General features: G+C 44.9%; 1 protein-coding gene across 1 annotated transcript in view; it reads right to left on the reverse strand.

The window, feature by feature from the left end:
* Nucleotides 1-6626, reverse strand: part of SNRPA1 (small nuclear ribonucleoprotein polypeptide A') — a 29898-nt gene extending 23272 nt beyond the window's left edge. Inside the window, exon 1 of the mRNA XM_068126224.2 lies at nt 6417-6626. Coding sequence (XP_067982325.1) covers nt 6417-6498 — 82 coding nt within the window. The 5' untranslated portion in view covers nt 6499-6626. The remainder of the gene's footprint in view (nt 1-6416) is intronic.
* Nucleotides 6627-12466: the final 5840 nt, after the last annotated feature.

The following is a 12466-nucleotide window of genomic DNA, read 5'->3' on the forward strand; positions in this document are numbered from 1 at the left end:
CCCTTCCTGACGCCAACCCTTGGTCACGCTCTTACGATGCGCAGGGATACGGTGTACCTATTCTAAAACGGGGTACACACCGGGATCATTCATCCCAGCAAGCTGGTACTCAATTTGCCGACCTCGGAAGGATGACAGGCTGTGTCAACCCCCCTGGCGTTAATTCAGCGATCGACCGGGATTCGAACCCAGGATCCTAGGATCCCAAGCCGGCACCCTAACCGCCAAGCTAACACCAGTGTAAGAGCTGGCACATTAAACACAAAAAACAAACGGACACATAAAAAACAATAAAGGGAGGGAGACACAAGATGGGGAGAGAGCTGGGACGTTTGGCTGAAGGTGGCAATAATTTCTGGAGTTTGGTCATTTGTTCAGGATGCCGGCGATAATGTGAATACTCTTCACGAAAGACACCACGGTGTATCGCCAACGTCCAACAACTAATGTTAGCAGACGTATCCCCAGCTCGATGTCCGTCCCTAAACTTCGACTGGCAGTGAGACATTGTGAATCATCAACTCAACAGCTTATCATCAGCCTGGGAATCCAACCCAGACAAGACAGTTCATAGGCAAATGTGCCACCTCTGTATTACCTGTCACAGGTAATCGCCAAAATTGCCCTGTCTCATGACCTCACTATTCCTGTCTTAAAGTCTAGGGACGGACATCAAGCTGAGGATTGAGTACTGCTCTCCCCTCTGGGCTGACATCCCTGTCTCGCACCTTGCTCACCTTGATGCCGTGGAAACCAAACCCTTCAACATCATTGGAATCTCCCATGATGAAGCTGAGTCTCCGGGCCTATCACCTTCACATCACTGATGGGGTGAACGGCCTCTCTGTCTTATACCTCCTCACCATCTTGCACCCTTTGCTATTTTCATGCTCTGCATCCCCCCTCCCTTTTCCCCCCAGGATTCTGCAGAGTGCACGCGGTATGGCAGTAACACCAACAGGTGAAACTCCCAAAAGCCAGCCGTAATGCTCACCTCCACTCATTCGTTCCTCTTTTTTCCCCTACTTATGGAACAAATGTCCGAGGTCTATTCAATCCAATTCTTCCCTCGAGGGCTTTTAAACATCTGTTCACCACCATCTCAGGTCAACCCATCCACAATCATATAAACCCTTGCGAATCCTAGCTCGTTCTGGGTTTGCAATTCTTCCTTCAACTTCTGCAATTGAGAGTTTGCTTCTGCATCCGTGATCTCAACCCCATGTGTCTTCCCCTTGCTCTTATTCTTCCCCACGTTCATAATTTCTCCAAGTTTGTCCCTCAACGCTGCTGTTGGGATGTTTACCTCCTCCCCTTTTCTTTGTGCTGTTCTGTTACGTCCTGATCCATTCTACGTTCTAGCTGGGAGGGAGGAGGCAGGAGAGGGAGGGAGGAGGCAGGAGAGGGAGGGTTGAGGCGAAGGGAATGGGGGCAGAGGGAGGGTGAGGAGGGGAGTGGGGGGAGTGGAAGGGGGATGGATGCGAGAGAAGGGGAGAGTGAGGGGAAAGATGTACCACATATCCTTTTTTTGTGGAGGGGGGGGAGGTGGCTTTGACAGGCCCCTCCGTTTTGGGGGAGGGGGATGAGAATGAGAAAATATTTACCGGTGCAAAGAGTGCTCCAACCTCAGTGGTGCCCAGGTAAAAAAAGGTAAATTGTAATACCCTCTGCCGCCATCACAAGGTGGTGCTACACGGTCCACATTTACATAGAGAATTCCCGCCCCTCTCCTCGTCCCCCACACCCCTGCATGAGGCCACGGCCACATAGCCTCATAGCCATGGACCACATAGCCCATGAGGCCACGGCCACATAGCCACATAGCCATGGGCCACATAGCCCATGAGGCCACGGCCACATAGCCACGGCCCCCCACAGCCAAAGTTGTATTTGTTCACCTCGTAAAGTATACAAGTGTTTATAGCTGGATTACCTGGTGTTGCTCAAGCGAAAAAGAAACATTAACATATTTTAAATGAGGGCAAATATAATGAAAAAGCAATTACGTACAAATCAGAATCCATCACAAATGTCAAATCATCATTTCACCTTTGTGTTGAATATATGCTGGTGGGTGAATGGGGTGAATGTGCCGTTCATCACGTTTCTGAGTTAAGTGTGATGCCTATCAGGAAGAAGAAGAATCCTTACCACCAACTTTGTACACTTCCGGAATTGTTTGATTTATTTGTGTTCAAATGTCTGGTGATTGCTTTGTATTTATTTATGCGAATGTGTACTCGTATATAACTGTCATTAATATAAAAAAAAGACTTCGGCACGACAGAGCGATTTTTTAAAAATCCATTAAAAATGAACTTTCTTTTCTTGCCTAAAACACTCCCGGCACTCACTGATGCACCTCTGAAAGTTTGATGAAGATCCGTTCAGCCATCTCCGAGAAAGTGGGGACACACACACAGACCAACGCCCTCTTTTATAGTATAAGATGAACCACAGAGCCAAGATAATCTACGAATATAGACCATACTGAAATAGACACGTACTCCCTCCAGACGAGACTTTTGCCTACAGAACATAATGTTTTTCCGACCGAGCTGGTACGCCGTGATGCTATAGAACTCCAAGAACTGAACCTCCTTGTTACCACCTAGTACATAACGTATTGCTATATCTTAATTACCAATGCTACTCCATCAACATCTCACACTGCCAGCTGGTCAGTGACACCTTCATCTTCAACCATCTCTCACTCATCCTCAAGTTGTGTATCCGTCTCCTTTCAGTCTCCTTTTCTCTGTGTGTCTATGTCTCTCTGTGTGTCTATGTCTCTCTGTGTGTCTATGTCTCTCTGTGTGTCTATGTCTCTCTGTGTGTCTATGTCTCTCTGTGTGTCTATGTCTCTCTGTGTGTCTATGTCTCTCTGTGTGTCTATGTCTCTCTGTGTGTCTATGTCTCTCTGTGTGTCTATGTCTCTCTGTGTGTCTATGTCTCTCTGTGTGTCTATGTCTCTCTGTGTGTCTATGTCTCTCTGTGTGTCTATGTCTCTCTGTGTGTCTATGTCTCTCTGTGTGTCTATGTCTCTCTGTGTGTCTATGTCTCTCTGTGTGTCTATGCCTCTCTGTGTGTCTATGCCTCTCTGTGTGTCTATGCCTCTCTGTGTGTCTATGCCTCTCTGTGTGTCTATGCCTCTCTGTCTGTCTATGCCTCTCTGTCTGTCTATGCCTCTCTGTCTGTCTATGCCTCTCTGTCTGTCTATGCCTCTCTGTCTGTCTATGCCTCTCTGTCTGTCTATGCCTCTCTGTCTGTCTATGCCTCTCTGTCTGTCTATGCCTCTCTGTCTGTCTATGCCTCTCTGTCTGTCTATGCCTCTCTGTCTGTCTATGCCTCTCTGTCTGTCTATGCCTCTCTGTCTGTCTATGCCTCTCTGTCTGTCTATGCCTCTCTGTCTGTCTATGCCTCTCTGTCTGTCTATGCCTCTCTGTCTGTCTATGCCTCTCTGTCTGTCTATGCCTCTCTGTCTGTCTATGCCTCTCTGTCTGTCTATGCCTCTCTGTCTGTCTATGCCTCTCTGTCTGTCTATGCCTCTCTGTCTGTCTATGCCTCTCTGTCTGTCTATGCCTCTCTGTCTGTCTATGCCTCTCTGTCTGTCTATGCCTCTCTGTCTGTCTATGCCTCTCTGTCTGTCTATGCCTCTCTGTCTGTCTATGCCTCTCTGTCTGTCTATGCCTCTCTGTCTGTCTATGCCTCTCTGTCTGTCTATGCCTCTCTGTCTGTCTATGCCTCTCTGTCTGTCTATGCCTCTCTGTCTGTCTGTCTATGCCTCTCTGTCTGTCTATGCCTCTCTGTCTGTCTATGCCTCTCTGTCTGTCTATGCCTCTCTGTCTGTCTATGCCTCTCTGTCTGTCTATGCCTCTCTGTCTGTCTATGCCTCTCTGTCTGTCTATGCCTCTCTGTCTGTCTATGCCTCTCTGTCTGTCTATGCCTCTGTCTGTATATGCCTCTGTCTGTATATGCCTCTCTGGCTGTATATGCCTCTCTGGCTGTCTATGCCTCTCTGGCTGTCTATGTCTCTCTGGCTGTCTATGTCTCTCTGTGTGTATGTCTCTCTGTGTGTATGTCTCTCTGTGTGTATGTCTCTCTGTGTGTATGTCTCTCTGTGTGTATGTCTCTCTGTGTGTATGTCTCTCTGTGTGTATGTCTCTCTGTGTGTATGTCTCTCTGTGTGTATGTCTCTCTGTGTGTATGTCTCTCTGTGTCTATGTCTCTCTGTGTCTATGTCTCTCTGTGTCTATGTCTCTCTGTGTCTATGTCTCTCTGTGTCTATGTCTCTCTGTGTCTATGTCTCTCTGTGTCTATGTCTCTCTGTGTCTATGTCTCTCTGTGTCTATGTCTCTCTGTGTCTATGTCTCTCTGTGTCTATGTCTCTCTGTGTCTATGTCTCTCTGGCTGTCTATGCCTCTCTGGCTGTCTATGCCTCTCTGGCTGTCTATGCCTCTCTGGCTGTCTATGCCTCTCTGGCTGTCTATGCCTCTCTGGCTGTCTATGCCTCTCTGGCTGTCTATGCCTCTCTGGCTGTCTATGCCTCTCTGGCTGTCTATGCCTCTCTGGCTGTCTATGCCTCTCTGGCTGTCTATGCCTCTCTGGCTGTCTATGCCTCTCTGGCTGTCTATGCCTCTCTGGCTGTCTATGCCTCTCTGGCTGTCTATGCCTCTCTGGCTGTCTATGCCTCTCTGGCTGTCTATGCCTCTCTGGCTGTCTATGCCTCTCTGGCTGTCTATGCCTCTCTGGCTGTCTATGCCTCTCTGGCTGTCTATGCCTCTATGTCTCTATGTCTCTCTGTGTCTATGTCTCTCTGTGTGTATGTCTCTCTGTGTCTATGTCTCTCTGTGTCTATGTCTCTCTGTGTCTATGTCTCTCTGTGTCTATGTCTCTCTGTGTCTATGTCTCTCTGTGTCTATGTCTCTCTGTGTCTATGTCTCTCTGTGTCTATGTCTCTCTGTGTCTATGTCTCTCTGTGTCTATGTCTCTCTGTGTCTATGTCTCTCTGTGTCTATGTCTCTCTGTGTCTATGTCTCTCTGTGTCTATGTCTCTGTCTGTCTATGCCTCTCTGTCTCTGTCACTCACACTCTGTTACTCACACACACTCTCTGTCTGTCACTCACACACACTCTCTGTCTGTCACTCACACACACTCTCTGTCTGTCACTCACACACACTCTCTGTCTGTCACTCACACACACTCTCTGTCTGTCACTCACACACACTCTCTGTCTGTCACTCACACACACTCTCTGTCTGTCACTCACACACACTCTCTGTCACTCATACACACTCTCTGTCTGTCACTCACACACACTCTCTGTCTGTCACTCACACACACTCTCTGTCTGTCACTCACACACACTCTCTGTCTGTCACTCACACACACTCTCTGTCTGTCACTCACACACACTCTCTGTCTGTCACTCACACACACTCGCTGTCTGTCACTCACACACACTCGCTGTCTGTCACTCACACACACTCGCTGTCTGTCACTCACACACACTCTGTCTGTCACTCACACACACTCTCTGTCTGTCACTCACACACACTCTCTGTCTGTCACTCACACACACTCTCTGTCTGTCACTCACACACACTCTCGCTCTGTCACTCACACACACTCTCGCTCTGTCACTCACACACACTCTCGCTCTGTCACTCACACACACTCTCGCTCTGTCACTCACACACACTCTCTGTCTATCTCTCTCAAAATGTGGTGGACAGATTAGGTGTGCGACAAGAACGAAACGATTCAATTTTGGTAAAGATTCGGATCCAAGTATTTTTTTTAGTGATTCTTCATCATTCACACTTAAAAAAGATGTAGGAATCTGTACATCTTCTAAGCTCATGCCTAATATACAAGGCAGACCCATGCAACTGTTTAGCCAGAAGAGCCTTTTTATAATATTCAAAGTGTCCCTGGCTACACTAGAACTGCTTTGTGTACAGACAGACATGTTGATGTATGGCAGGCATTTCCTGGTGGTCAGGACGAACATAGCAGTAACTGGTGTGGCACTTAGTTCCTTGTATCCACTAAGACTACAGTAATGCTAATGGGGTCTGATAGTGATATCGACAGACTGACACCGGCCACCCGCCCCCCACCACACGTACCCCCTACACTCCCCCACCCCATACAGCCCCCGCCTGGATCTCAGAATGACGCTGTCTCCACTAAGACTAAGAGTAAGATGGGAACACAAAACAGGACAAGCTGCGGAAAGACGCGCAATTGACATTCGTGTCACCTTTAAATCCTTTTTAAAATAATTCAGACATCATCCTGCTCATGAGAGGAAAACGAACGAATAACGAACATTTGAATTACAACGTGGTGGCAATGAAGGACTAACGCGGCGAACGAATCAGGCTCAAGAGAGGCCTCAGGCTCACTCACCGCGAAGGTCCAACTCGCGGTCGCGAATGGCGTTCGTGTGCTGCACGGCTTGCTCGATCAAATCTGGCGTTAACTTCACCATGTCAGTGTTAACCGACTCACTAAACCTGGAAAGTAAAATAAGATCCAAACGGCAAATAGAACGAAAAGTGGAAAGAAAAGACCCGCGCGGCCTCGCAGCACACGCTCGCACAGGACTTCTGAACCGGAAACAGTTTATTTAGTTATTTATTTTTCAACATCTTATTCTAAATTCATAGTACAAGAGCTAACATTTTCTATTTGCTAATCGTATAATTGATATTGTTTGGGTTTTCTATTTTTTATTTCTCAAAGCCGCGCAGCCATCGAACACACCGCTTAGCGCCGATACCCTTTTTATGTGTGTTGGTTGGAAAGTGCATCGGCTTTTTGGAGGTGGCTGTCTTTGGAACTTGGCAGAGTACGTAATAAATAGATGGTCCTTTAACGACTCGTTTGTTAAGCTCGATATATTATCACCTTCATAATTCAGCTGTTTGTGAAACCTGAACTTTGCAATCCCTTTGAGGTATTGCTTCTTCCAATGCAGTGTCCACGAAACAACATCATACCTGTGAAGCACCAATTTGTATGAAATTGAAAATTCATATACCGAGAGCAGGTAACTCATGCTGAATATCCACCAATCAGTATGCTGTGACGGTATTCCGAGGTGCAACTGTGTTTTACTATTTTCCCAGCCAATTTGAATCATTGGGCGTGGTTATGACGTCATACCTTAATCGTAATAATCTTCTATCTATAATTCCATTAATCTCTGTGTGTATGTGTGTTTGTATGTGTGTATGTGTGTATGTTTGTCTGTGACCGCTGTTTCTCGACAACTACCGGTCCGATATACTTGAAACTTGCCAGGTATATTGCTGGGGACCCGAGGATGTGCCTTTTCAAGGTTTGAAATTAATCGGACAAGTAGTTACCGAGCTATGGCGATTTCTTTACCAAACACCGCAAGCCGTTCGCTTTGGACCAAACCATTTCATGTAAATAGAGGGGGGGGTTCTGTGGTCGTTGCGAATGGACCAAACCATTCATGTAAATAGAGGGGGGGGGGGGTTCTGTGGTCGTTACTGCCACGTGGTTTCAAAGTTTTTTTTTGTTGTTGTTGTTTGCACGCATGTTTTTTTGCACCCACGTACGGGCACGCCCTAGGATGTTTACACACACACACCCCTACACAAATTTTTTTTTTTTTTTTTTTTGGCAAGGAACGGGCACCCACGTACGGGCACGTCCTAGCTTATATATAGTACGGGCATGCCCTAGTCTATCTATAATTCCATTAATCTCTGTGTGTATGTGTGTATGTATGTGTGTTTGTATGTGTGTATGTTTGTCTGTGACCGCTGTTTCTCGACAACTACCGGTCGTAATAATCGTGTACAGACATACTTTCCGATATACAATGTATAGTATATTTCCGATATACTAGGACAATCGGTCCGATATACTTTAAACTTGCCAGGTATATTGCTGTTGCTGGGGACCCGAGGATGTGCCTTTTCAAGGTTTCATATTAATCGGAGAAGTAGTTACCGAGCTATGGCGATTTCTTTACCAAACACTGCAAGCCGTTCGCTTTGGACCAAACCATTGCATGTAAATAGAGGGGGGGGTTCTGTGGTCGTTGCGAATGGACCAAACCATTCATGTAAATAGAGGGGGGGGGGTTCTCTTTGGCTTTGGCTTTGGCTTTTGGCTTTGGCGTTCGCTTTGGACCAAACCATTTCATGTAAATAGAGGGGGTGGATTGTCACCGTACTCGCAAGCCGTTCGCTTTGGACCAAACCATTTCATGTAAATAGAGGGGGGGGGGGGATTGTCACCGTACTCGCAGGCCGTTCGCTTTGGACCAAACCATTTCATGTAAATAGAGGGGGGGGGGGATATAATTTTAGATATATATATAGTACGGGCATGCCCTAGTTATATTAAACTAGAACAGCACTCAGTCGAGAGCAAACCTCCGCCTGGTTGGCCATATCACTCATTGGTGAAGAATCACTTTAAAATTAAATAATTCTCATATCCGAATACACATTCAGATCTTCACCAAAATCGAATCGAATCGTCCATGTCAGACACCCAACCGGTCCACCAAGTTTCGTCCAAATCCGTCCACAACTTTTTGAGACATCCTGCTATGTATCGATTTTGGCCCTATCTCACAATGGTGAAGAATCACTTTAAAAATTCTACTAGCCGGATCCAAATCCGGATCTTCACCAAAATCTAATCATTTCGTCCTCGTCACATACGCTACATCTCTGCCAAATTTCGTCCGAATCTGCCCACAACTTTTTGAGATATTTTGTTCACAAACAAACAAACGGACAAACGGACAGCCAAACAGACAGGGGTGAAAACATAACCTCCATCCACCTTTGGTAGCGGAGGTAAACAATGAAATGCCCTGAAACTCAAACTTGTTCTGTACCTTATCATAATAAACGCATGTACCAAGTTTCAGTTGAATATATCAGAGGGTATGGGAAAAAGTCTGAAAAACCACAGGTGGGACAGACTGACGGACAGAGGGAGAGAAAACCCATAGTCCACTCCTGTGGAACCAGTAAGGAACTAGAATGGTACTGGTAGAGAGCATACATCCGCCAGGTGAACAGTTTGACCATATCTGGATCCGGAGCTGAACCAAAATCTCATCGGCTTGTTGTCATCAACTACCAAACTCATCCACCAAGTTTTGTCATAATCCATCCATAACTTTTTGAAATATGCTATAAATCGTTTTGGCCCGATCACTCAATGGTGACGAATCACTTAAAAACTTTTTAAATTGTCGTATCTGGATTCGCATCTTCACCAAAATGGATTTGATTCGTCCTTGTCCGACACCCAACCTGTCCACCAAGTTTCGTCAGAATCCATCCATAACTTTTTGAGACATCGTACTATACACAAAGAATTAAGGTAAGCACCCCTACACAACGAATTAAGGTAAGCACCCCCTAATATATATTCTTTGTGTATATGTATACATTGGCATATATTCTAAGGTATGTGAGATCAAATAATGATTGGTATGACATTAGTTATTGACGTTATTGACGTTATTGACGTCACTTACACGTTATTGACATTACACGTTATTGACGTTATTGACGTTATTGACGTTATTGACGTTATTGACGCAAAGATCGCTAGAGGTCTTCTCAGAACAATGACTGTACGTTAGAAAACATAAACGTCATCCACACTGTCCGTGATGGACCTATAGCTCCATACTTAAATTGAGGTGAAAATATGCCTAAAATTCCCAAAAAATTTCACCTTAAATTATGCAGAATAAAATATTGAAAACGGCATGATTGTTATGTTTTTATGTGACCATAATATCACTTCTCCAGAAAATATAGCAATATCATGGGTATATTACACTGTTTTGACGACAACAAACTTGTAATGTGCGAGGTTGTAAAAAAACGGGGGGGGCGCTTAACTTAATTCTTTGTGTATATATATCGGTTTTTAGCCCAATGACTTAATGGTGAAGAATCACTTGAAAAATTCTGTGATCCAGATCCAGATTCGTATCTTCACCAAAATGGAATTGATATGTCCTCCAACCTGTTCACCAAATTTTGTCCGAATCCACCACTGGAACATCACATCTCAAACAGGTCTAAATTCTCCCTCCTCCCCCCCCCCCCCCCCCCCCACCCACTCTCTTTTCTTTTACCTATTATTTTTCTTTATACCCTGGCAAATATTCCTTTGTTATTTTGCTTCCCAGCACCGTTTTGGGATTATGTAGGGATATCTGGTCGGGCATTTTATTGACCTGTCTGCATTATCTTAGCACCTCTCTTTATATAAGTACTTATTTATCACCACATCACTGGGATTTCCTATGGTTTATCCTATTGGTTGTGTACCCTGTGATTTTATTTATCCTGAGTAAAGGATTTTCATTCATGCCACTGTTTTGAATTTGCATTGCATTACTGGATTGGCATACATTTGCATACTGTGTGTCAGTGAGTGAGGGTGTAAATTTGCATCGGCATTCCAATGATAACTCTGCTCGGTCACATTTGACTGCTTATACAGCACGACCCGCACACGGGGAATGTATTGACCTCCCGAGCACGTCAACTAGGACCTCCAGAGCAATAGACCATACCCCGATCCCTTTACCCAGGCGCCAGGTCGTAACACTGTTTCAATGTAGTTCGTTGTTTAGGTTACCCTTCTCAACCCATCCTCAGTGGACAATGTGCTGTGGAAGTGCACTTTATAATTTTTGTCATTATTGAAATATTTTTTTGAGAGGGTCATTAACCAGTGTGGCAGGTACATTCAAGTGTAAGGTGTGCACAGAGGGAGCTGCAGATGGAGGAAATGTTGAGTTGGATCTTGGAGACGGCGTGAAGCTGGAAGGTGTGAAAACATTTTGCTACCTCGGAGACATGCTGAATGGAGAAGGTGGATCAGACTCGGTATTGGTTGCTGGAGTGAGATGTGCATGGAATACGTTTCGGGAACTGAGTGGCTTGCTGACGAGGAGGGGAGTGTCGTTGAGGCTGAAGGGAAAGGTGTATGCTGAATGTGTGAGAAGTGTTATGATTTATGGGAGCGAGACATGGGTCATGAACGTAGAGCAGCAACGAAGGCTGGAAAGGGTGGAAATGCGAATGGTTCGGTGGATGTACGGAGTATCGTTGAGAGAGAGGAAGACAAATGATGAATTGCGAAAGATGATGGGAATAGAGCCTGTGATGGATGCTGTGAAGAGAAACAGTTTGAGATGGTTTGGTCATGGGTTGAGGAAGGATGAAAGTGACTGGTTGAGAAGAGTGATGGAAATGAATGTAGAAGGAAGTAGAGGACGGGGAAGACCGAGAAAGACTTGGCTATAGATGGTCGAAGAAGAAATGCGGGCAAGGTGGTTAACAAGGGGAGATGCAGAAAATATGGCAAAATGGAGAAGATTGTCATGGGGACCGCAAGGCTACCCCCTGCTCTTGCAGGGAAAATTGCCTTAAAATGCCTGTTGTTGTTTGTTGTATTTAAATATTGTTTTGATCACAACATAATTATACTCCATATTATAAGATAAAGGAAAATGATTTGTAATACCGGCTACCACTAAAGATGGCGCTATTTCCATGATGTTAATTTTGGAGTTTTGGAGACATCCACATTTGCTCCATTATCGTAAGACTCGCAGAGTACCCGCCAGACGGGCGATCTTGTTTCAAGCATGCAAGATGTTCTTCTGACACAGATTTATTTGGGCGGTATATAGGCAACTGACAGATCCCTCAATCGCTGTCGAAAAAAAATAACCTGGGTTAAATGCAAGAAGCAAAAACATGCATACTGCTTACAATTCAAAACCTCTCACTGCACTGTAGTAAGGGAAACATATGAAAATCTGTTAACTAAATTGTTACCAAAAAATTTCTTCACCAATATGTTTGTAAAGGTGTGTAATAACACGTGTTAAAATGTTGAAGTTCAACTCCCGTGGGAAACCCAGAAAAAAAGCTGTTGAATTCGGGTACCGAAAAATTATTTTCGAGAATTTTTATTTTTTTAATCGGCCCTTAAGTAACTTATGAGGGGTCAAATAAGGGTTTTTCATGATTCTGAGTTGATTGTTAACATTTATATTTCACCACAGACACTCCTTTGTGGAAAAATAATTTCTAAATATATCTCATTTTCTACTTTGCAGGACATGGAGTCTAGCAATATGGATGAAGACGTTACTCCACCTGTGCTCAATTGCTTCATCTGTGCACGCTCGGATACACCAGCTGAAAGGCTCATACAGGCAACTCCAAAGGGATACTCAACTTTATTGAAACAAGCAGAAACTGTCGAAAATGTTACTGTTGTGGAACGTATGAAGGAGGCTCAAAAGGAAGGAAAACTGAGGTACCACCAGAAGTGTAAAAATGATCTGTACAACAACTTTGTTGCAACCACCAAGAAGTCAGCTCAAGCATCAAAGGCAGAGAAAGAGTCATCAAAGTTGAAGA

Source organism: Myxine glutinosa, chromosome 10 (genome assembly GCF_964187855.1).
Source record: "Myxine glutinosa chromosome 10, kmMyxGlut1.1, whole genome shotgun sequence".
NCBI classification, from domain to species: domain Eukaryota; kingdom Metazoa; phylum Chordata; class Myxini; order Myxiniformes; family Myxinidae; genus Myxine; species Myxine glutinosa.